At 40.2% G+C, this 25,995-nt stretch overlaps 2 protein-coding genes across 2 annotated transcripts; both read left to right on the top strand.

Annotated features, from left to right (window-relative positions):
- The first annotated feature begins 233 nt into the window (after window positions 1–233).
- On the top strand, window positions 234–4,064 carry antkmt (adenine nucleotide translocase lysine methyltransferase). The gene is made up of 6 exons (XM_050069622.1): window positions 234–309; window positions 1,260–1,423; window positions 1,513–1,617; window positions 1,702–1,842; window positions 2,179–2,229; window positions 3,025–4,064. The coding sequence occupies exons 2-6, from the start codon at window positions 1,262–1,264 to the stop codon at window positions 3,259–3,261; spliced, it is 696 nt and encodes a 231-aa protein (XP_049925579.1). The 5' UTR covers window positions 234–309; window positions 1,260–1,261; the 3' UTR covers window positions 3,262–4,064.
- Window positions 4,065–5,453: 1,389 nt separating this feature from the next.
- xpo6 (exportin 6) lies at window positions 5,454–24,676 on the top strand. Its single transcript, XM_050069838.1, has 24 exons — window positions 5,454–6,219; window positions 7,632–7,722; window positions 8,035–8,147; window positions 8,563–8,760; window positions 9,839–9,998; window positions 10,667–10,744; window positions 10,868–11,399; window positions 12,386–12,512; window positions 12,617–12,726; window positions 12,886–12,994; window positions 13,206–13,298; window positions 17,041–17,110; window positions 17,206–17,365; window positions 17,661–17,753; window positions 19,301–19,445; window positions 20,079–20,228; window positions 20,405–20,594; window positions 20,689–20,844; window positions 21,400–21,514; window positions 21,704–21,875; window positions 22,105–22,266; window positions 22,445–22,543; window positions 23,275–23,505; window positions 24,033–24,676. The coding sequence occupies exons 1-24, from the start codon at window positions 6,217–6,219 to the stop codon at window positions 24,132–24,134; spliced, it is 3,459 nt and encodes a 1,152-aa protein (XP_049925795.1). The 5' UTR covers window positions 5,454–6,216; the 3' UTR covers window positions 24,135–24,676.
- The last annotated feature ends 1,319 nt before the right edge of the window (window positions 24,677–25,995 follow it).

Below are 25,995 nucleotides of genomic sequence, written 5' to 3'. Positions count from 1 at the left end.
TTTCTTAAAAAAAAAAAAAAAAAGATTTTTAAAGAAAACAAATTATCGTTGGATTTTTAAAATTTGCGATGGTGCTTTAACACCTGGGCTCAGGGCTTCCGGCAGAAAAAAACAACCAAATCAAAGTTTAAAGTAATGATATTTCCTCAAAATTACTTTATTCTACATGTCTCATTTAAGTTTTTTATGTTTACCCTGAAAATGCCTTTGTCACATTCCCGGAACTAATGTTAGTAAGCTCTCGGATAGACGGAATGTTTCGTAGACGGACCGGTCCTACAGGGTAGTGGTCTGCACGCATTCCGTCAGGTCAATGAGATATTTCTTGTTAATTACTTAAACACCAGCACAATTGTTGCGGTCTGTGTCTGTGTGTTGCAGCATTATGTTACGTTGTTGCTAATGAATGTGTCATTACGTATTCTCAGTCAGACAATGTCTGGATACAAACTAACTGCATGCATGTGACCCTCAACCTGCTGCACACAGTCCGTCTGTCACAGATATCTCTAGGCTAGATCGAAATAGCTTCAGCCAAAGGTTAATGATTTTTAAAAAATACATTCAGAATTTATATATATTTAATCTCTTAAGGTAAACAAAAATTCCTGACCGCTAAATGATACTAATGTGGGGCAAAATGTAGAATATCGGTACACAAGGCTGTGTCTAAAACATCAATTCCAGTATGGTGTGCAATCGTGTGCTACTTTAACGTTTAAGCAAGTTAATATCTAAACAGGAACAATTGCACCCAAAACCCTCTTAGTTAGTAAAACTACATCCAAGGTGTATTTTGGGTCCAGAATGACTGAAAAAAATGAAAATAGAAAACCAATCTAGTAATGCAAAAATATACATATGTAAAAAATAAATGAATGTATAGTCTGCAATCACTGAGCCAGGCTGCCAAACTGGTGTATATACTGTGTGCGCAGATTGAGATATATTACTTTAAAGGGGAACTTAACCCATTTTCAAAGTCCATACATTTTATTCCTATGGCTTAAGACAGCTAAAAAAATATTAGTAGAAATAAACAACTCTCTCCCAAATCCAAAAGCTAGAATACTAAAACTCAAACCCGTGATAGACAGTGAATTGGAAAAGATATTACAGAGGACACTGAGAGTACCCAGGGGAATGTTCTGATATGGATACATTTTCATTTTCAATATTTTACAACCCTTTCCCTGTGCCTTATAGTATATTTTATAATTTTAGATTAATTTTGACCCTACCCTACACATTTCGTGCAGGAATGGATGATGATGCACCAGATGAGGTCTTTGCCGAGCTCAAGACCAGGCCTCTCGGAGGATGGGGTATTGCACAGATCGCTGCTGGCACTGGCCTTGCTGTTTACGCAATGTGGGTGGGAGTCCTCCAGCCAGGCTTCAGAAAAGTCCCTTTGAGGTTACAGGTCTGGAATAACTTTTGATGCAACTTGTCTTGCACCATTTGTACTGTACAATATTCTTTTTATCAGAACCTCTTTAAAATATCTTCCAGGTGCCGTATATCCCTGCCAGCAAAGCTCAAGTGGATAATGTAATGACATTGCTGAGAGGTCGAAAGGGAGGCCTTGTGGATTTGGGATCTGGTGATGGCCGCATTGTAAGTACAAGCAAGATATGTAGGCTCCTTTTTCTAGAACTGGTGAGAAATAGGTTTTGATTGTGGTCATTTTTAACTCTTAAGGTCTTGGAAGCCCATCGACGGGGTTTCACTCCCGCTGTCGGCTATGAGCTCAACCCCTGGCTTGTTCACCTGTCTCGCTTTCATGCCTGGAGAGCAGGCCATCATGAGAAGGTGTCGTATCGGCGAGAAGATCTCTGGAAGGTTTGACATTTATCACTCGTACTGTGGCATTAGTAACACTTCTGTTTAAATTTGAATAGAAATGTTGTCACTCCAAGAAGGAAAAAATAGCCAAAATGAAACAGTTCGACTCCCTCTCTCTAAATTGCTGAAAACAGAATTTGTTATTAGCACATGTGAACCTACTAACATCTTTATGAATGATACACATATGTTTTTCATAGTTGTCTAGGTAACCTTGTGGTTTACTTTATTTTTGCCATTTTGAATACAAAAAAAACATATTTTTTTACATGTGTTATGCAAAGCAGAAATGTTAATAAAGTGGCCTTTTTCCCCACCTGCCTTGTTTCACAGGTCAACTTGACAGAATGCAAGAATGTCACAGTGTTTTTGGCTCCTAGCGTGGTGAGTAATATAATGAACAGAGGCTTATAAACCATGAAGGAAAGACCATCTCATTGTGGTGTACAGATAAGCAAATAATTAAATATTAACTTTTAAAAAGAATGAAGGTGAGCCCATTTCCTACCTGCTGACATAACAGAAACCTTTGTCTCTGTCATGAAACAGGAAGCCCTTTTATTGTTTTAATAACATTTGAGTCACATCACACTGATTGAGCATGATTCGAAGAAGATACTTTACTATATAAAGGTTCTTCCTCTCAGTGAATTTTTACAAATGGAAAAACAACCTCACTAATAACTTGTTTGTTATACTGTTTCAGGAAGTAGTTGCAACTTGTTAAAAAAAATCTGTGTACCTTTACCATGCTACATTTTTTAGAGCATATTCTAAAAAAAATTGAAAAGGTAGTACATCCCAAATTTCCAAGTCAAGTAAGGGCAAAATACTCAAATTACGCTTCTTTATTTTACTCACATTACAATGGAAGTACAGCTACGCATTTCTGCAGCATCTCTGTTGAAAAGAGATGCTTTTCACATTTGTGATGATTGGATTTTGTGTTTCACACTCCTGTAAGAATCCCATTTTTGAAGCGCAACCTCCTTTTAATAATATATACATTTTTCTGGATTCTACATAAATCCTAGTAAGAACTATGTGGTTATGTGGCACATGGTTAAAGTTGCAGTTGAATTCAGATTCATCATCATGGGTACATTTCAGTAAATTTCTATCAAAATATAATAATATATAATAACAACATAATATAATAATATAATCTTGTGTCACCAGCTTTCATTATTGCAGCAGAAGTTGCAGACTGAGCTTCCTGATGACGCCTTAGTGGTAGCCGGTCGTTTTCCCTTACCTGACTGGACACCCTGCAGGATTGAGGGACATGGTGTGGACAGAGCCTGGGCGTATCGCATGCAAGCACAAAGACAGAACACCTTCAAGAAAAATGACGACCTCATAGTCACAAATAGCGATCCCAGTAGTGGACTGAACAAGGACAAAGGATCTACTTGAAGCTTTTCATTAGATAAAAATACCCATTACTGGAATATTGAGGACATTTACCCTGACTGTCTGTCTTTACATTTTGACTACATCTACAAACGGATGTTTCTGGCAAACTTGCTCCTTAGCAGAGTACAGCAATCAGGGAATGTAACTCTTCTCAACTATCTTGATGGATGGACTCTGTCTTTGTTATAAGCAAAGTTTGAACCAGAAATTCCTGAACAAGGGTTTCTGTTACCTTTGAGGAAAAACCACACCTTTGCCTCCAGAATGCTGAAGATTTTTTCGGGATTACTGCCTCTGGGAAGCAGTCTTATAAATGTGTTTTTAAGTTATTTTATCATCTACATTGTTTTCTGTTGTGTTAATTTTATGCCACAGAATTTAAGATTATTTAATGTTTTACGTGCTCTATTAGAAATAATTATTATGAAGTATTTGTTGTATAGGTTGTATGTAATTAGACAACTTCAGAGCAAAGTTTGCATTCCACTGTGCGGCTTGTTTTTTAAAGGTACAATTAAGTAAAAATTTTAATGCTTTTTGTGTGAAGGTGAAAGGCCCTCACTGCTGTGAGGATGCCTTCGTGACAGCAAGTGTGGAATGTGACTTTTCATGATCTGGATGTTAAAGGTGGCTCGTGTTTTTTAACCCAATTTCACAAACAGATTGTAACACTGGTATAAACCCCATGGGGTCCACAGTGTATAAAGGGAACAGTGACAACAGTTTCCCTGTGTGTAGTCCATCCCTTAAAGGTGTACATAGTATGTATACATGTGGGTTTGCAATTAAAGTGTTTTAATCTATGTATGGACTATGAATGGACCTTTCTCATGCACCATGTGCTGGAGACTTAATTTGTCACGCTACCTTGGGTGGTGTGTTTGTTTGTGGGTGAAATTCCACTGTCATTCAACATTGATTTACAGTGACAAGAGCATGTCATTGTTGCAGGCATACACATATTGTCAAACAATATGCTACATTAACTGCACCCAGTGAACAGCAACCAGGATTTCAATGTTTAAGATAAGATAAGAGATAAGATAAGCTAAAAGTTAAGTGATCCCACACCAGGGAAATTCACATGTTACAGCAGCTCAAATAGCACACATAGAAAAGCAAGTTGAATGACAATAGAATACTTATAGAATAAAGATAAAATACAAAAACATTATCAGAATTAGAAAATATAAAGTACTAAATTTAGAAACAACTATACACTCAATACTATTTAGACTATATACACCTTTCACTAATGCACATATGGAAACGGATATGTATGTATGAATATATGTATGGGTATATATTGACAGCTGTACAGTATAATTGCACATTGGATGTAATACACAAATGGTGTGTAGCATTAAAATTTAAAACAAGGTAAGAACAATTTAAACAGTGTTGGGGAATAAATAAATATTGCACGGAATTCACAGTGTAGATATACTGTATTGCACAAGGTAAGGAAATTGAATAAGTAATGTGACATAACAGTGCTGCATTAAGTTAATTATAGTTGAAAACAGGGTGATATTCAGTCTGAATGTCTAAGACCACTTTTCAACCAGCTAAAATTGAGTTACAGCATCAACATGTTAAAATTACAAACTTGTTTGATTATTTTTATAATTTGTTAAGTTGTAGGTTAAAGGAGAGACAATACTGATTAAGGATAGCCTTGAAGATAAACTGAATGATCTCTATACACAACTAACAGCATTAATCTGAATGTTACATATCAGAAAAGACCAGTGTGGAGTGGAGAGAAATCTAAATACCCCTAGTGTTGCAGACTAGATCAAATTGTGTACTGTTGCTTGGCAGGTCATTCAGATAATAAATCAGTGTTGAGGAACTACAAGTTTACTTTCTCCAGCAGAAATTCAATATTAAATGAGCATTTTGCATGTGCCTGTAGAGCTTAGACTATACAACATGTAATGACTTTTTGAGCAAGCAGATTTTCTTTCATGTATAACTCAGTGCTGCTTACTTTTTAAATGCATTTTTGCACAATGACAATTTGCGACAATGTTATTCAAAAACTCTCTTTAGCATTTGTCAAGAAAAATGCTGTTGTTCTTATAAATATAACCGGAGACCGTGCTTTTATTATTGTGACCGACTTGACACAAGCTGATTGGTTTGGTTGATTTTTGCAGCAAAAGAGGAAGTTGCGAAGTAAACCCTGTAACCAGCAAGCTAGCTGTATTCTTGAGCCGCCCTAAGCATTGAGAAGGGGAATAACAGGAACCAGCGCGCATAGTATTATATATTTAGTGTTGTTATAAATGTGTCAGATGTACAACTTAAGTGTGCATATTCACACGCTTTGAAATTACAAACGGTTAAGGCAAGTTGTCGTGACCAACAGCCAGAAGCATGTCTAGGTTTGACAGCTAGCTAACGAAAATTATGCCTTCATCCTTCTAGAAAAGCTAACGAGTTAGCCATCCGCTGCAGCGTTAGCAGCTGGGTAACTTAGCTTCGAACCGCCACACATTGAAAGCTAATTAACGTTGCACATTTCTCCGGTGTTAGATGTTCCAAAAAACCAATATTGCTATATTTAGATTAACGGTAAACGGAAATAACGTTTCGCGAAAATGCAGCTAACTGAGATAACGTTAGAGATGAGTTAGCTGATTCAATCTTAAGCCCATATGCTTGGTAAGCAAAAACGCGTTTTATTCGAGCAAGGCAAACTCAGCTCAGTGTTTAACGTTGTTATTGTGAGCAGGTCAACGACGCCAACCTTTGCTAGCTAGTTTTGTGTGGAGTATCGACCTAAGCAGGCGAGCAGACCATGATGAGCCCCCTTTGCGGTTACGTTAGCCAGCAACACCTTAGCTAACGTTAGCTACAGAATTGGGTAGCCAGCGAGCTAATGTTGGCTTATTGCTGTAATTAATCCGAGAACAAGTAAACTGAAGAAAGCAACCGAGACAGCTAAACATGGTAAGTATAATTTAACGCGTATTAATCACCTAACATAAGTTATTCACCTTGTCTTCCTGGCTTATTTGCTAACGGCTAACGTGGGTGTACATGGTTTTGGTTCGTATATTTAAACAGGAAGACTCATAGTTATGTTAACATTGTACAGTACTTATATATCCTAAAATACAGGTAATCGTGCGTGATTGGGTGCATTACAGTTCTCTATGTCTGTTAATCCACATAACGGTTTCTGAGAGGCCAGGTATTTCACGGGATGTGACAGCTCGTTAAGCCATTTCACGGTACAAGACGCCCATCTTGCAAAACCGAATATTTGCTGTGAGTAGTGTTGAGCCTCGGCAAGTTGTGGCTTATTTGAGGAATTCAGACCTGCCTGCTACAGGAGCTGCTATATAAAGATCTCGATTTGCTATCTCGTTAATGCTAGGCAGGGCCCAACTTCCTCCACCTGCCAAAGCATGGTATTACAATTGATATAACGCAGTTGTTTAAATACAGCTTAATTTGGTTTGTTTGACCAAGACTGGAATTCTTGAGCAGTCTTCATGCTGAACTATGTGAGCAAATCAGACTGCAGTTATAGCCAGGAAGTACCAAGATGTGTGGATTATGTTTTTGTGAAACTATGCCAAAACGCACCCAACAATCGGTGTGCAATACCAACTAGTGCTATGTGCAGGAATTGACATGAGAAGATAAGTTTCCAGCTCACTAAGTGACCTTTCTGAGCACGATGGTACATATGCCTGCAAGCATTAACATGCAAAAGGTTACCTCTTTAAATCAGCCTACAGGGCAACATGTTAAATTGCACATGGGCACTTTGTTAACAAATTAAAGAACTTATATAAACACTTCATGCATAATAAATATGAGATATGTCAAGATACGTGAAGGGCATTGCTCTCTTCACTGTGAGGATGGGTTTCTTGTACATGACTGTCTGAATGTCTTCAGTTGAGTATTCACTACGCATGTATATTGCATGACGCATACCACTGTATTGCATCCGTCAGATAGATACTGGTCTAAAATAAGGCTCTGCAGTATGGAGAAATCAAATATAATGATATAGGTAGGGTTGACTATTGGTGCTTTCGCTACACATTTACACAATGAGATTTTTGATAAATAATCATAAGCAATGTGGATGTGATGCACAAGTGGGTAAAGGCAAATAATAGAAACAAGGGATTGACAACACTTACAATATTACACTATGCAAAATCTAAGACGATATTTAGTCGCATATCACGATATCAGTATATTGCCAACTTGGTGTGATTTGTGTCATGCTAATGGATAGCTGATTATGAATACAGCATTCAGTGGTTTGGATTATGCCTATTCTAAAATATAATCTAAGTGTGCGTTTTGTACTTAATGTGACCTTTTTTGTTATCCACTAGGCTTCAGAGGAGGCATCACTGCGAGCGCTGGAGAGCCTTATGACTGAGTTCTTTCACAGCTGCACAACCAATGAGCGAAAGAGAGAAATAGGTACATGTGGCCTTTAAAAACCTACCAGTACACATTAGAAGCAAGGACATGATACATATCCGCCTTAGCAAGTCTGGATCTCCAAATACAATGTTCTGTATACTGGAATATACTGTAGTGTAGGTCTAGTTGTCACTGTAGAGTGTTTAATGTGATCTGAAGCTATTTGCTTTCTATTAAAAATGTTTTTTGTTGCTCTTTTATGCACTTCCTGTGTTGTGACGCATTACTTTCAGTCTGTCTGCAAGTGAACTACTTCATTGTCATGTACCTCTGTCAGAGATCATGCCGACTTCCTTTTTTTTTCTGCAGAGGAGCTGCTGAATAACTTTGCACAGCAGACCGGAGCATGGCGCCACTGCTTGTTCTTTCTCTCCAATACTCGGAATGAGTATGTAATGATGTACAGCCTCACAGTATTTGAAGTAAGTCCTGTAGGTGGGAGATGCATATTTTCAGTCCTGGTACTGTCAGGGGCCTTCTTTACCTTTTGATGCTTAGGAAATAGGACAGTGCACAGAGAAAAGTATTGTTACAAGTTCTGAGAAGAGAATTTGTTTCATGCTCTTCCTGTTTTCTCATTTCTCTAATTCTGAAAAACAAGTTTGCCAAATGTGTAATACATTTCCCATGGAATAAAAGGCTGAACATCCTGTGACCCCTAATTACATACTTTCACCTTTTTCAACGCAAAACTAAGATACGTATGCTTAAATGTAGGTGTTTCATTTGCAGTATCATGATTGTAGTGGATGGTGTGCTAGTAAAAAGTCTTTCAATGGGCATCATATTGTCCTTCAAACACAGCTTTGACTGCTGATTATTTCCTCTTACATTCAGAACCTGGTGAACAAGTTGTGGATCGGTGTTACTTCACAAGACAAGATGGAGATTCGCAGCTGTCTGCCAAAACTCCTCCTTGCTCAGCACAAATCGGTGCCCTATTTCATCCGTAACAAACTGTGCAAAGTCATTGTGGACATTGGTCGCCAGGACTGGCCAATGTTCTACCATGATTTCTTTACGAACACCCTTCAGGTAAGCTCTGCTGATATTGTCTCTGCTATTAAAAAGGCTTTTGTCGATGTGTCTAATACTTAACAAAAGTTGACAACGACACACAAGTTACATTGAAACAACAAGTCTACAGAAACATAGCTTATGTTACACTGAACATGTGTTCTTTCACAAGGTGAAGATGCCCTAAAAATTGTTCCTCTCCCTTTACCTCTTACATATCTGTCAACTTTATTCAAACTGCATTTCAGGTTTACTTTCTTTTCTAATTTACCTCTGTACATTTGGAATATTGTGTTCATATTAGTTAGTGTTGCAGTCTACAAAAAAGAGTTTCTGTATGATGTGAGGATGTGGCTGGATGTGAACAAGTGCAGAAGCTATGTCATGACCCACAAGAGAATTGCTACCAAAAACACTTAACTACTGCTTGAAGGACACGTTGTGAAATTGTTCATGAGCACAGTAATGAAAAAGAGCTTTACTGTTTGCTGTCATTAAATCATGAAAGAGGGACAGAGTCAATTTCCTTTCATTGCGAAATTAAAATGCGTTACATTAATTAAACTTAAATACAAAAGTCAACAGTCTACAATGGAGGTCCCTCGTCTTCCAGAGCAAGTGGCTGGCCTAAGAGTAAATTAATCACAGCTGATAGGCGTGTTGTGTATACATAGATACAGTGTAACATGATTGTTCGACCTTGAGAGAAAATTATGACCATTTTTCTTTAATCTGCAAGTTGTTCCACACTTTGAATTTAAATGCATCTCCCCTTTTACTGTATGTCTCCAGATTATTAGAAGAAAATAAAGTAACAGATTATATGAACTTCAAAGTTTCCCACAGGAAATTGTTCAGTCAAGGTGATAAACCACATACGATAGATCCTGCTGCATCTTGTCTCGTGATTAATTCAGTGAGAAGATGACAACCTAAACATGCATACTTATTATATATATGGCATTTGCTGTGAGAAGATTGTTTTATTTTATAAAAGTGTATTCGATGGCAGCAGTCATGGTCTTAGTGGGCAAAATTCAGTAATCTTTATCTTAATTAATAGAGCTATTGTTTGTCAATGTGTTGCAAACTACAGCTGATCCAGTCCCCAGCTTTGGCTCCGTTGGGGTTGGTGATGTTGAAAACCACATCAGAGGAACTTGCGTGTCCTCGAGAAGACCTGAGTGTTGCCAGAAAAGAAGAGCTGCGTAAACTGCTGCTGGAGCAAGTACCGACAGTGCTTGGACTGTTGACAGGTGAGAATACTTTGTGTAATTTTGTTTGTTTGATCAGTGCTAACAAATTTGTACCAACTTAAGTGAACACTATATTTAGAATATTATCATTGCTTTACCTCACCGTCAGACAGTGAATGGTGAATCTGAACTAACCCTTTTAAACACCAAAGTCATACAATGACACAAACTAACGGAATGAGGCAGTAATAGATGAGCAACTCTTGTGTTCAGCAAGGTAAAATGACAGTTTTTGTTTAAAGAGAGCATAAATAACAGTTTCAGTTCCCATCGTAAAGGGCTGCCTGACAGTAAGGTAAAGCACTGAAAATATTGTATAGCATCCACTTAAAACTGCTATTGATTGTTTTATAAGTGGGCCTTTTTTGAGGTGGCTATATTATATTTTGCCGCCCCCCATGCACAGCAGTACATTGCTTAGCTTCCATGGTGGTACTCCTGCCTGCTTCTCCAAACTGGGGGCACACCGACTGCCATCCATTGTAGGTCACACACTCACTATGACTAAGTACCTCATACAAACCCACTTCAGAAAATCCAAACTATCCCTTTAAGCTAAAAATCCACCTGAAATTAGAGTCAGGCTGCCAGCAGTCGGAACAAATGTTTTGGTGGAAAACCTTCAGTAAATGTGTATAATTAAGTTCTTGTTACTTCTTGTTTTGCAGGTATCCTGGAGACCTACTGGGACAAGCACAGTATCATAGCTTCCACCCCTCCCCCCTCACCCACCTCAGGGGAAAGTGGTGAGTGAACTGTCCTTTAGTTACATAAGATTTGCTAGTAATTTGGTGATAATCATGTAGTAGTTGTTGCTTGTTTTTATTTGTGTGTTAACCAGACTGTTTTTTGTCTCCTCAATCTATTAGTGGAGTTGCTGGGCAGTTTGTTTCAGGGCAGCCAGTACTCAAAGCTGCTTTGCCAGCCCATGGCGGCATTGGACAATGAGAGTCATCAGCTCTGCTGTCTTGTTTTGGAGTGTTTGGCTCACCTGTTCAGCTGGATCCCTCTGTCCACAAGCATCACTCCCACACTGCTGGCATCCATTTTTCATTTTGCACGTTTTGGTTGTGATCTGCGGACAAAGGCCAAGACAGGATCCTTTATCTCCTCAAACTCCTCCTCTTCTAATGGTCAGCTTAATCCTGGGACAGTGCCACCAACAACGAATGGAGGAGGGCGAAACGTACAGCAGAGTGAGAGCAGCAAGGTGGATCGTGCACGGCTTGGTGTACTCGCCATGACTTGTATCAATGAGCTCGTGTCAAAGAACTGTGTGCCCATGGATTTTGAGGAGTACCTGCTGCGCATGTTCCAGCAGACCTTCTTTCTCCTGCAGAGGCTGACACGAGAGAATAACGCTCACACAGTCAAGAGCCGCCTACAGGATCTTGATGAGAGGTATGGCTCAGTCCATTAGTTGACACTAATATTTGCACATATGTAAGTGTTTGCAGACGGGTGAGTATATTCTATCATAACAGCTTCAGCATGAGGTCTGCAACTGGTCATAGTTACTTTTTTTTATACTCAAGGCAGTCAGAAGTTGCACTGTGGTATTTCTCAGAAGTCCAGCTCTCAAAAACGCCTTTGTTTTCATCACTGGTGCTCTTCACACTGGCTCCATACAGCAATATACCATAGCTCCGTCACATGTGGCTTAGTCTGATCTATTCTTTCTGTCTGTGTTTAAAATTGCAACTTAAAAACTTGTAAAATACACTATTTGTTTTTTTTGTTTTTGTTTTTCAATTGACTAGACAGTAGCAGAAAATGATCTCAAGTCTCTATGATACCATTAGATTTTATTTATACAGTATATATAAGGTGTATATTGGCCATCCCAGGCATTAGTCACTGAGCGTCATTTCATCACCTCGCCTCACCTCATCTGTGACATCCCAATCATTATCAAACCAGCGTGATATTTTCATGAGTGATCTTTCGGGCTGTTGTGGTCCAGGAATTTCCCCCTATGGTGATTAAGGGTGGCTCAACAGAGTGATATGCGCTATTATGTTCATCATGCTGCTGGCATTTGTAGCATAGTGTAATTATGCAGTGTTTACATGAAAATATGTGAGCATTGGTTGTGGCAGTTGCTTGCCATCCCCTGCGGCTGGCTTGTCAAAAGTGCAGTATTTGCAATTGCGGTTATAGCGACAGCGCAAGTGATCTTGTAGTATGTGTGGATACACAAGCCACATTGTCACTGGCCGTTGCTAAGATAGAAATTAATGCTGGGTAATGTAATATTCTCTTACAATGTGGACACCCAGCCTTGGTTTAAGAAACTAGATTATTATCAATCCGCATTAACTATATGAAGTAACTTCTGAGTGCAACGTTTCTGTGGTAACTTTAATGTTTTCTTTTTCATTTTGCAGTTACTTGGAAAAGTTCACAGATTTTCTGCGCCTGTTTGTCAGTGTTCACTTGAGGCGGATTGAGTCCAGTCCTCAGTTTCCAATAGTAGAGTTTCTTGGCCTACTTTTCAAGTACACCTTCAACCAGGTAATGATAATTGTGTCAAGCAGTCATTTGCTTATGTAGTGTAGCACAGGTTTCCAGCAAAACATGACCTCTGACAGCAAACCCTCTTCTCATTGATTTAACAGCCTACCCATGAAGGCTACTTTGCCTGTTTGGATATATGGAGTGTCTTTTTGGATTTTCTAACAACCAAAATCAAAAGCAGACTTGCTGACAGAGAAAGTGTTCTAAATAGGTAAGTCGACTAGAAAATCTGTTAAAGCTTTTTTTCAACTTCATTGCTCCTTAAAGTAAAAATGATCAGTGATCTCAAATGAAGTGTTTAAAATGTGCATGTTTAACATATGTGTGTTGTTAAAATGTGCATGTTTAACATATGTGTGTTGTTGGACAGGTACAAAGATGCCTTAGTTCTTCTGTTAAGGGAAGTTCTGAATCGCATACAGTTCAGATACAACCAGGCCCAGTTAGAAGAGCTGGATGATGAGACTCTGGATGATGACGTAAGAGCAATTTACATATATTTCACAGTCAGTTGGTTGCACCCTTTTTCCTCACACTCTATGTCCTGTGTACCTCTTCAAGAACTAGAATTGTATGTATTATAGGTTGTTATATTATTAGCATATTAACCTCTTTAAGACAGGCCTACATTACACAGCCTTATATGTTTTCTTCAAAGTCTGAATGTTCTCCTTCGTTTGATAACTATAGCAACAGACCGAGTGGCAGAGGTACCTGCGTCAGAGTCTGGAGGTGGTTGCCAAGGTGATGGAGCTGCTCCCATCCCATGCATTCTCTACTTTGGTAAGGGATCACTGTTGGTGTCACCTTGACATTTTGTAAGTTGTTTTGGCATCTTCAAGTGGACTTCACTGGAGTGTGTTACCATTTTAAAATTCCAAATTAGCTGCAGGAGTAGATTTTTTTCAAAACATAAAAGCAATACTGACCCCTGAATATTATACTAGACCACTTGGCCTTAATTGGCTGCCAGATGTGGGTTAAAATTATGCATCAAGGTTACCTCAAGCATAGTCATGATGAACAGACTTCAACCACCTTTCCATATCATTGTGTAAAGTATGTTAGATTGCACTGGAAGTTTACACAACAATGTTGCTCAATAATTCATGCTTTGTCACTAGTTAACTCATTGGTGAAACTAATGGAACAATACTGTAGATGTAATTGACTGTAAACACACAACAAGGTGTTTAAAGACTTGAAAATAATTTATAAGTTGGAGGTCAAGTTTCAGTTAAATGTTTTTTTTTTTCCAGTAGTAAAAGTCTTAACATTACCTTTTACTCAGCTTCAGTGATTTCCTCCATTTGAATGTCACATTTGAGGCAGAATCAGGGTGATGACACCCATGTGTTGCGCAGTTTTACATAACTTCACTCGTGAGAAGTGTGAAGTGTAGAGTCATGTGTTTCACTTTGTTTTTACAATAGGCTGTCAGTTCAGATGACAAACAGGAGCGCAACAGTATATTTGCTCTAGCACAGCACTATTCAAATCATTTTGTAAGAATGTAACACAGACTCTTCTTTTTTCCCCTTTTTTTAAGTAACAGTTTGTGTTTTGGTATTAATGTTAGTTTTGGTTTAGTTTAGGTTCACTACAACATGTCTAGAACATGAATACAAATCAGCAATGAGTTGCAGTGTTTAGTAAAATGCACTATCTTGAGAAATAGCTATCATACTTTCATTCATATCTCAGTATTTTATAAAACTGAAATTTAATTCTGTTAAATACAATTCTTTGAATTGGTTCCTGTTTGGAACCAGTTTCTCCAAAGAGGTTGTGTCTTTTGTTCTGAGGTTATGATACTGTGCTCTTCTTTTTCTATTTGTCATCCAATTCTGTACTGTGCATGTTACATCTTTTTATGTATATAGTGTATACTAACAAGCAGGGTCTGAAATTCGTACTCGTACTCGTCGTCCTCCGCTTATCCGGGTCCGGGTCGCGGGGGCAGCAGCCTCAGCAAAGAAGCCCAGACAGTCCTCTCCCCAGCCACTTCCGTCAGCTCTTCCGCGGGAACCCCAAGGCGTTCCCAGGCCAGCCGGGTGATGTAATCCCTCCAGCGTGTTCTGGGGCGGCCCCGAGGTCTCCTCCCGGTTGGACATGCCCGAAACACCTCCCAAGGGAGGCGTCCGGAAGGCATCCTTACCAGATGCCCGAACCACCTCAACTGGCTCCTCTCGATGTGGAGGAGCAGCGGCTCTACTCCGAGTCCCTCCCGGATGTCTGAGCTCCTCACCCTATCCCTAAGGCTGAGCCCAGCCACCCTGCGGAGGAAACTCATTTCGGCCGCTTGCACTCGCGATCTCATTCTTTCGGTCACTACCCAGAGCTCGTGACCATAGGTGAGGATTGGAACGTAGATCGACCGGTAAATCGAGAGCTTCGCTTTCTGGCTAAGCTCCCTCTTCACCACAACGGACCGGTTAAGCGCCTGCATCACTGCTGACGCCGCCCCAATCCGCCTGTCAATCTCCCGCTCCATCCTACCCTCACTCGTGAACAAGATCCCGAGATACTTAAACTCCTCCACCTGAGGAAGGACCTCCCCCCTGACCTGGAGTGGGCAATCCACCCTTTTCCGGCTGAGGACCATGGCCTCAGACTTGGAGGTGCTGATTCTCATCCCAGCCGCTTCACACTCGGCTGCGAACCGCCCCAGCGAGAGCTGGAGGTCACTGTTCGATGGAGCTAGGAAGACCACGTCATCCGCAAAAAGCAGGGACGAGATCCTCCCGTCACCGAACCTGACACCCTCCACCACTCGGCTGCGCCTAGAAATTCTGTCCATAAAAGTTATGAACAGAACCGGTGACAAAGGGCAGCCCTGGCGGAGTCCAACCCTCACCGGGAACAGGTCCGACTTACTGCCAGCCACGCGAACCAGACTCATGCTCCTTTGGTACAGGGACTGGATGGCCCTTAGCAAGGGGCCACCAACCCCATACTCCCGGAGCACCCCCCACAGGATGCCCCTGGGGACACGGTCGTAAGCCTTCTCCAAATCCACAAAACACATGTGGACTGGTTGGGCAAACTCCCATGCCCCCTCCAGCACCCTGGCGAGGGTAAAGAGCTGGTCCACGGTTCCGCGTCCGGGACGAAAACCACATTGCTCCTCCTCAATCCGAGGTTCAACTATCGACCGGACCCTCTTCTCCAGCACCCTGGAGTAAACCTTACCGGGTAGGCTGAGGAGTGTGATCCCCCTGTAGTTGGAACACACCCTCTGGTCCCCTTTCTTGAAAATGGGAACCACCACCCCGGTCTGCCACTCCAGAGGCACTGCCCCCGATGTCCACGCAATGTTGCAGAGGCGTGTCAGCCAGGACAGCCCTACAACATCCAGAGCCTTGAGATATCCAGGACGAATCTCATCCACCCCCGGGGCTCCGCCGCCTCGGAGTTGTTTCACTACCTCAGCAACTTCTGCCCCAGAAATTGGACGACCCGCCCCCGAGACCCCCGTCTCTGTTTCCTCACTGGAATACGTGTTGGTGGGATTGAGGAGCTCCTCAAAGTATTCCTTCCACCGCCCGACAATGTCCTCAGTTGACGTCAGCAGCTCCCCGCCCCCACTGTAAACAGTGTGAGCAAGTTGCCGCCTTCCCCCCCTGAGGCGCCGGACGGTTTGCCAGAACCTCTTTGGAGCCGATCGATAGTCTTCCTCCATGGCCTCACCGAACTCCTCCCACGCCCGAGTTTTTGCCTCAACGACTGCCGCTGCTGCGCTCCGCTTGGCCCGCCGGTACCCGTCAGCTGCTTTCTGAAATTCATTTTTTTTAACTGCCTGCCAATGTGGCTTGCAAGGATTTTTTTTGTCTGCCACTTCTGAAATTGAACACATTAGTGCAACAGTAGTTATGTACTTATACTTAATCACAATTTTGACTGTAGGATTTTTACTTGTTACAGAGTATTTTTACATTTTGGCATTACTACTTTAACCTAAGTGCTGTAATAACACTTGAAAACTGATTTCCTGTGCTCCAATCGCCAGCGTCTGTCTGCTCTGAGCACATCCACCATCACCCTCTCTCTGTCTCCCTCTCAACTGGCACACACTCATTATGAGTTATTCCTTCATATGAAATTGATATGTGAGGCAGTGAAGTTGATGCAGTAATGAGTGGGCGAGTCTAGTGTGTGTGCACATCTTTTTATTGGTGGTTATTGGTTAGAATTGGGTGAACTTTGACTGACAATTAAAACGAATAAGCTTTTATCGCCAGTAGCATTGCTTTCATATAGCAGTTACAGAGTGTCCTTCTCTCTGTCCGCCAAATAGTGAAAGGTCTGATGATATTAAACACTGTTGCCAGCAGTTTACCTGCATTTGGCAGGTAGTGGGTGCTAATTCCAGACCCTGCTATCAAGTAGAAAAAGAAAAAAACACTCAAAAGATACAGAATTATTTTCACATTTCTATGGATTCTGTTATTACATGTCAAGAAATGTATGATGATACATGCCAGCCTGTGGCAGCCTCCTCCTTATTCCTCTCTTCTCTCTCAAGTTTCCAGTCCTTCAAGATAATGTGGCTGTATACCTGGGTTTGCAGCAGTTTATCGTCACCACTGGCACAAGTAAGAATTAGTTTTTTGAGGTACATTCACACTGGGTGGTGCTAATTGAATATATTTCACTATTGCATTGACTCATCACAATGTCCTTCTTTTAGGTCGGAGGCTAAATATCACCGCAGAGAATGATTGCCGTCGACTTCACTGTTCTCTCAGGGACCTCAGCTCCCTACTTCAAGCTGTCGGACGCTTGGCTGAGCATTTCATCGGGGAGGTCTTTGCTGCACGTTTCACTGACGCCCTGGCAGTGGTGGAGAGGTCAGTGCTGTAATACTCTTCCAAAACATTAAAAAGTAATTTATGTTTTAACATCTTTTTCAATGCTACACATGCCACAGTCAGTACTACTGAATCTCAGCTTATTCTGAAGTTGGTTGGTTTCTGTTTTGGTGTTCTATTTAAATTGTTTAGTGTTAAAATGTATTCATTGTTTTTCATACCATACTAAGTGGTGTGCATTTATAATAATAAGTGGTGGTGGATTATATTTTGTTGACTGTTGCTCTATTTAGAGACCAAATGATCACCACGAACCATGTGTTTCCTTTTTAAGGTTGGTTGAAGTGACTTGCTACGGCTCGCAGACCAGCCTTTACGACCTGGAGACCGCCGTGCCTTCTGTCCTCAAGCCAGACCTCATTGACGTGTGAGTTATCGCATGTTTAAGGCAAAACCTAACACAGATGTAACACTATTTGTGCATGTAAATACTTGTTTGTAAAAGTTTCAGTCACAGAAAACAAGACTACACTGTTGTGTAATCAAATGCTCTTTCACTGACAAATTAATAGGGGAACTGAATGTGTGAACAGTTTGTGTTTGTGTGAATTCAGACACTTAACAGCCGTATTTCCAAGCAAATTTACCTCCCGTTCACAGCTGTCAGAGCTGCTGTTTTGCATAATGACACTACAGAGCAGTTTTATTTTTGGGACTGACTTGACCTGACTGTCTCTTGGCCAGTCTTATTTAATGTAAATGTTGGGCTTCAGTGCTACTGAGACGTGCACTACAAATCTACAAATATTAAAACAAAATAGCTCTTTTGAATACTGAGTGTAGCTGTTAGAAAAGCAATTACAAATAAATGGCTTCACTCAGACACCTCATCTGTAGAGAACTGGTATGATATCACTTTTGAAATGATTGTAATAAAAAATATTACCTTCTCCATGAGGCTCCAGAAAATTAAATTTATGAAAGTACAAAATGTGTATTTCCCCCCAAAATGCCCTTATTTTGTTTAAGACATTTTTATGCCTCCATGTCGTCAATAGCTGTGGCCGGAGGCATTATGTTTTGAGGTTGTCCGTCTGTATGTCCATCTGCCCCATTCTCATGAACACAATATCTCAACAACGTCTTGAGGGATTTTTTTCAAATTCGACACAAATGTTCACTTGAACTCAACACTGAAGCAACTAGATTTTAGTGGTCAAAGGTCAAGGTCACTGTCACTTTGCATCTGTCTCACTCTGGTGAACACGATATCTCCAGAACACCTAAAGGGAATTTCTTCAAATTTGACCCAAAGGTCTATTTGGACTAAAGAAACTTTGAGAATTTGGTCAGGTCAGTGTGACCTAGCAAAACATGTTTTTGGCCACAACTCAAGAATTCATACACTAATTATGACAAGTGATGACATTTTATATCCAAAAGGTCAAAGGTCAACTTCACTGTGACATCATAATATTCTGCATAAAACACTTTTTTGGCTATTACTCAGCGTCATAACTCAGAAACAGAGGGGGAGACATTTGGTCAGATACTGAATTGGTGACACTAATGTTGTGTGCCCACCTTGAAACTGTGCTGATTGTATAGATCGTCTGTACTGCTGGGGGGAAGATGTGTGTGAAGCATCCATGTTTTCACAGACGTGTATGTAAACTATAAGAGAAACAATGACTGGTGTGCAGAGGCAGTATTTCTAGTTTCTTTTAATTTTTATTTATGTCAAATGAAAAACACCCCATGTTCTATTTTCGTGTCATATAAGTACATTGTAAAAAAAAATACGGCTCACTCTGTAAAAGTACCTAATTTATTACAGATAACTGTGAGCTGCCCCTGCTAAAAAAAAAATAAGCTAAAAAAAAGTTAAACTGTGTAAAGAAGAAGCAAGTATGTTTTACTGAGTTCATCATGTCTTCATTGTTTTAAGTTTGTGTGTTGGATTGTTTATTACAGACATGCACAGGCCCTTGCTGCTTTGCAAGCCTACTCCCACTGGCTTGCACAGTTCTACAGTGAGGTCCACAGTCAAAACCAGAGCCAGTTTGTGACCCTCATCACATCCACAATAAATGCCAGTAGCCCACTCATCACAGCAAAGGTAGCTTGCATCATACTAAGACTTTGACATCTCATTTCTTGGTGTGTGAAATGATAAGTTAGTCTTAGATTAATATTTATTGTATTAATTATTAAATGTCAACAGGTCAAATATAGCTAAGTGCAGTTCATGGATACTTCATCTAAAAAGAATTGTTGATTTCATGTTGAAAGAGTGGTTAATTAAAGAGGAAGTGTAATTTTACCCAAAACTTAAAACCTTTAGGCCAGGTTCACAGGAGCTTCCTTTTGTCTTTATTTTCTGCTTTATTTATCTGGTCCTTTTTGGTTAATATTTCCCACAGTGCAGAGCGTATTCAGATAGCTGTAACATACACAACAAGCTACATCCAGTCAGTAGAAGGAGGAGATTTTGGGAAACTCTAAAAGATGTCCTCAAAAAACACATAAAAGAGCAAATTTAAGTATAGCTCTTATTCACTATTAAGGTAATTTTGCGCCCATTTAAAGTTCCTTTCCACCTACTGCGTGACATTAAAAAAATGCAAGCATATAGTTTTGAAAACTGGGGGAGGAAGATGTTCAGGGTTGAGATAGTAAAAAGAGAAATGGTGTGGAGAGTGTTATTACCAAATGGTTCCTCTTTCAACACTTATATTGTCTTTATCTACAGGTACCTGACAAGTTGCTGCTCTCAGCGTGCCATCTGATGGTTTCCATAACCTCGACAGTGCGGCCCGTGTTCTTGGTCACTTTGCCAGCTGTTCAGAACATCTTCAACCTCATTACTACGGAGAATCAGAGCCGCAGACTTCCCCAAGAGGTAAGTGTTTGTTGCTTTTGTTTTGCATGTGAAATGACTTGATGAATGAATTATTTAATGGATTTATTCAATGATTTAAGAATTTGGATCTTTTTCTTAAAGTTTGAAGTCCTTAAAATGTCCTCAATACATGAGGTAATTACTCTGTGTATGTTTGTGTGTGCTTGCTCTTACAGGCTCACATGTTGGTGTGTAGGGCTTTGTCCAACATGCTGCTGCTCCCATGGCCAAACTTACCAGAGAGTGAGCAGCAGTGGCAAACACGCTCCAGCAACCATGCCAGTCTGATGGCAGCACTCACTCGAGAATACAAGGGAATAAGAGGGACGGTGAACATCACTCCACGGCAACCCGATCTGGCTAACAGTCAGTATTTCTTCCTCGTTTTTTCATGCCTTTTTCACATCCCATCACTTTTTTTTGTATTGCCCTAATTGTCTTTTCTTTTTTTCTACTCTAGTGAAAGCAGTGATACAGCAGGCCCTGCCTGTGCTCAGAGACATAGTGGACAGCATCTCTGGGGAATCCACCAAATCACGTCAGATCTGTTACCAGAGCCTTCAGGAGTCTGTCCAAGTGTCCCTCAGCCTTTTCCCAGTGTTTATTCAGCAGCCAGGTCAGTGTCTCTCTATAGTTTGGCCGTCCATCTGAAGTATGTGTTAAATATTTGATCACTGTGTAAAGATGATCTAATCCAATTCGCTTTTCTATAACTACTTGTCCTGTCACAGCGCACTGAGGCCGGTCCCAGTCGGCACTTCTTATGACAAACGTGCTCAGATGTTTCTCAGCCTCCTACTAGTACATGCATGGTGATATCATCCTCATCATGTAACAAAAGATCAGATTTACACCATTATACACTTTAAACATTTTTGACTCGACTTAAGTGAAAGTGCCATAATCTCTGCTGTAGCAACTGTATAGATGCAGCTAACTTGTGTCATATAGTATAACAGAAAGAAAACAAGGTATATTTAAAGAATAGGAACCTGAATTTGAGTAAACAGTCACTGTTTGTCTCTTTATTACCTTACTACAGACCCAGCTAGGGCTGTTGCAAAACTGCACTATTGACCACAGGGGGTCACAAGCAACCACTAAGTTCATGTTTTCTTTTCAGGGGTTGTCCGACTTAGCAGCTTTGTTAATTTTTGCTTCTCTTTCCCAGATGTGACAGATGAGATGTTGGCCTTCTTCTTGACACTGTTCCAGGCGTTGCGAGTCCAGATGGGTGTTGCCTTCACAGGACAGATCATCCACACTTTTCTCAGCATGTTCACCAGGTTAAAAAAAAAACCCCATTAACATCACCACATTTTTTTTTACAAACATAACTACTTAAATTAGTTGTAATCCCAGTAGTATTACACCCCGTCTAGACAGATAAAGGGTTAAATGGTATGGGGTGTGCACTGACAATGCTGGTATCACTAAATAGTAATGAATGTAATCTCCACTCCTATGTGTCCCAGGGAACAGCTGGCAGCCAGTATTTTGCAAGAGGGCAGTGCAGGGTGTCGAGTGGTACAGAAGTTCCTGAAAATCCTGCAGGTGGTGGTGCAAGAGCCTGGTCAAGCTTTCAAGCCCTTCCTACCTAACATCCTCTCTCTGTGCATGGAGCAGGTTTATCCAGTTGTGGCAGAGGTCAGTTGGAGTTCACCTGTCTTGCATTAACATTCATTGTGGAGTTTGATTTTGATTACCTCTGGGTGATTACCCTGGTAGAACCATTAAATAAGAACATGATGTTACATATGTCTTTGGAAATCATACAAAAATGCACCTAAAGTCAAAAAATGTTCTTATAAATAATTGGTCAGGTACTTAACAGTGATAGAATTTCTCATGTTTTGTTTTTTTTTGTCTTTGCTAGCGATCTTCCCCAGACGTCAAGTCAGAGATGTTTGAGTTGCTATACCAAATACTTCACCAAAACTGGAGGTACTTCTTTAAAACGTCTGTCTTAACAAGCGTCCAAAGAGGAGCTGCTGAAGACACCATGGAAAACGAGGCCCAGTTCACAGCTGCCATGCAGGTGTGTGTAAACATGTGGCTTAAGTTGTTATCACCATCATACCTTTTTTAGAAGAACAAAAAAATCTAGTCTGTGACTAGTGTTTGACTTTATGTTTTATTTTCAGGAGAACAGTTGTTCATATCCAGTTCTAAAATCATCTTATTGTAACACATATTGTCAAATCTGTCTTTTCCAGGCTTTTGGACAGTCTTTCCTGCAGCCGGACATCCACATCTTCAAGCAGAATCTCTCCTATTTGGAGTCACTCAACAGCAAGCACAAGTTGTATCACAGAGTAAGTGTCTTTATTTTTAGAGGTGACCATTTCACGGAGTTGAGCTGTTCACTCGCTTTTAATTTCTGAATTTCACCCATTCTCCATTAGCAGTCTGCAAATTGTCCTTAAGGGGAAACCTTTCAGTCATTATCAGACCATTTCTACCCTTGTTGTTTTATACCTTTTTTATGAAGTTTTTCATTTACCCTGCATTTGTTAGCAGTTCGTTTTGTAAACTTGTTAGATGTAAAAGTTGTCATAGGGTGGCCACAGGTCCTTAAAATGTCTTAAATACACATTTACTCATAAAAGGCCTGTTTTAAGTTATGTTACAATGTCTTAAATTTAGCCTATTTGTACCATTAGAAACCTTGTGTCAATTTCGCATCTCTTTTTGAACAAGAGAACACTTAGTGGCACTCGGATCAGTGTTATTGTTGTACCCTTGCCTCTTCCCATCACTGGAGAAGGAAGTACATTATGATAAGATTTAATCTAGAAGATATTTCAAATACAAACACAATAAACTTAAAAAAGGAACACAAAAAAGAAAATTGGTCCCTAGTAATTAAAGCAACAGTAAGTGGGCTCCTATCCATCTGTCTGTCCTCCACAAAATCTCAGACCCCACTGACAGATTTAAACCAAACTCTTGTATAATATGTCCTGAATGAAAAGTTTTACGCACACACACTGTGTAACCCATGTATAGACTCCATTGTCATTACTTTGTTTTTATTGTGCTTTAGAAACTTTTCCGGACCTCGATGCTCTTCCACTTCATCAACGTGCTGCTGCAGGTCCTTCTCCACAAAAGTCACGACCTTCTGCAAGAGGAAATCACCCTTGCTATTTACAACATGGCCTCTGTCGACTTCGATGCCTTCTACTCGGCCTTCATGCCAGAGTTCCTCAATGGCTGCCAGGGTGTGGACACCAGCCAACGAGCTGTTCTTGCACGCAACTTCAAGCTTGAACGGGTAAGAATGAAATATTGTTTTTCAGTTCTCTACCTAATGAGTAACAATGGCGATGTATTTTGCAGTCTGTTGGCACATACAGTATGTTGCATTAGGAGGAGACAGAGTTAACCAACTGTTACATGTATGATGTGGCAAGAAAGATTTCTCCACAACATGTTTAACGGAAATAAAACATGTGTCGAGTCTGTCAATGTGGGACACAGAGAGAACAGAAACGCCATAGCGAGTCTCATGCCAGTGGTTTAAAAAAATGACGTGACAGTTTATACTCGATGTTCACAATATAGTCATTTCATATTTACCCCACAGAACAAGCCACGATACATGCATATATTGCCTACGCCTAACTAAATCATGTATAATTGTTTTAAAAACTGATTCTGAACATTTCCAGTATCGCCCATGACACCAATACTGTTCTATTTGCCTGTTGTGTTAAATGTTGTTTTCTTTCTCTGCACTCAAAACACTGTCAACCCTTCTGTAAATTGATTTGACTTTTAACTTTCCTCTTCTTTCTCCAGGACTTGCCATCGTTCACTCAAAGTGTGCAGCGGCTGGTGAATGACCTACGCTACTACAGACTGTGTAACAGTAGCCTGCCCACTGGCACCATAAAGCTATAGCACAATGACTGCTTGAACCACTCCACACATCAACGATGATCTTCAAGGACTGCCTGTGCTGACCACTTTGCCCAACACTCCTTCTCCAATCCAGCTTGGCTCCACCTATTCGATGTAATAGGAAGGAACGACACACATTGTATTGTTGAGTAATAGGAGGTTGAGGATGCTGCTGATGATTTCTCTTTGATCTCTACTGTAGAAGGTTGGCGCATGATTATTATTTTTTTAAAGCAGCGCCCTCCTAATGTATTGCCAATGATAATTTGGCAGGAAATGTAAACCTGGTCTGCAGTTGGCTTTTGCCCAGACCTGGAGCAGTCTGAGCCAGGCCTTCTTTCCCACGCCTCCGCAACGAAGCTGGGCTGGGACTGAGCACTTTCAACTCATTTTGAGTTTTTAAAATGTCTGCTTTTATTCATTTTGCCTTCAATTTTTTTCATCTCCAAAGGAGACGGACTCTCAACTTAAGATCTTTCATATCATTCCATTCTGAAAAAGAGAAAACCTGCTTGATTAATAAAGTGCTTTTTTTAGTAAAACTCAGGTATTCATTAATTAATTTGTGATTTTGTTGGTCTTTGTGCCCAACTCTTGCAGTATTGTTTGTAAGAATAACGGTAGTATTAAGAGATTCAAGACTTTTCTGTATGTTTACACTGTTTTGCTTTACATTCATCAATGGCATCATTTCAAATCCCCCTTTTAAAATTCATCTGTTTCAACTGCTGAATAATTTTTTTTTGGCCTGTGTGGCATGTGACATATCACATGCGACAAATGCTGTTTGAGGACGCAGCATGCGAAAGATGGGAAGTATCAGCACATGAAGGATAATTCACAGCAATGACAGGGTGATAACTTCACACACAACACAACATGTTGCATTATCTTTTCTGTAGGTTCAACTTGCGGCATAGCTTTAATGTTAGACATAAAGATGTTTAAGGGAAGACACTACAGGCGAAAACAGTTTTTACATTAATTAAGAGATTCTGGGCTGCTTTGCTTAGATAATGCATCATTTACAAATTTAAACAAAATTTCAGCGAACCTGTAATACATAAACGATTTTCTTAAAGTTAATCAACTGGAGATGGTTCATGATGATATCTATAAAAAGATTTACCCTGTTCACCTGTAGTGTCTCCCTTATGGTGCACCAAAGATTTTCTCGACTGTTGTCTACTAAAGGCAAATGCTTTTTCATGTATGAGGTGGGCTAAACATGCACGTTAAACCTATGTAATTGTTGGATATCAGAAAACAAGCTGCAGGTTCATGTGACTCAGAAAAACCTACAGGTGAAAAGAAGTAAAGGATTTGATTGCCGGACTAACTAACTCAATTTGATTAGAGCTGGCTTTTGGTTCAAACTCACATCTGGGTGCTAAATATGTACTAGTTACCACTTTAATGTAAAATACATGGGCTTCCATTGTTCTGATTAAAGTCTGACAGACTCACTGCATCAAAAATGAACCTAAAATGTCTTGCAATCCATAAGTTTTTCATACTTATGTAGTTTCAAGATCACTTTATTCATTATTATTGGATACTTAAAAGCCTCTAAGGACAGTTGTGTGTCCTCTGTGGTTGTCAAGTCTGAGACAATAACCATAGCTTGCTTTACAACTTGTGTGAAGCTTGGAGAAGACACTATTGAGTTGCATTGTGGGAAATGTAGGAGCCATCAGTTTTGGAGCTTAAAAACAGGTCCAAAATGGTTCTGCCAAGTCATTTTTTTTTCTTGCAAGTCCACCAGCTTGATGGAAAGGTGGTTAACATTCAGCTTAGAGTTGGATATGTTGTAAAACTTACGTTCTCAAAGCTCTAACTGTAGAGACTGAAATGCAGTGTC

Source organism: Epinephelus moara, chromosome 18 (assembly GCF_006386435.1).
Source record: "Epinephelus moara isolate mb chromosome 18, YSFRI_EMoa_1.0, whole genome shotgun sequence".
In the NCBI taxonomy this organism is placed as follows: Eukaryota; Metazoa; Chordata; class Actinopteri; order Perciformes; family Serranidae; genus Epinephelus; species Epinephelus moara.
Note: the sequence above shows the minus strand (reverse complement) of the source record. Positions and strands in the feature narration are given on the sequence as shown.

Bases quoted from the DNA above. Each gene is read 5' to 3' on its own strand.
- xpo6 (XM_050069838.1), top strand. The intron at 7,723-8,034 runs GTACATGTGGCC...TTTTTTCTGCAG, and splicing joins TGAGCGAAAGAGAGAAATAG to AGGAGCTGCTGAATAACTTT. The intron at 23,506-24,032 runs GTAAGAATGAAA...TTCTTTCTCCAG, and splicing joins GCAACTTCAAGCTTGAACGG to GACTTGCCATCGTTCACTCA.
- antkmt (XM_050069622.1), top strand. From the start codon at position 1,262: ATGGATGATGATGCACCAGATGAGGTCTTTGCCGAGCTCAAGACCAGG. The intron at 1,618-1,701 runs GTAAGTACAAGC...TTAACTCTTAAG, and splicing joins GATCTGGTGATGGCCGCATT to GTCTTGGAAGCCCATCGACG. The intron at 1,843-2,178 runs GTTTGACATTTA...CTTGTTTCACAG, and splicing joins GGCGAGAAGATCTCTGGAAG to GTCAACTTGACAGAATGCAA.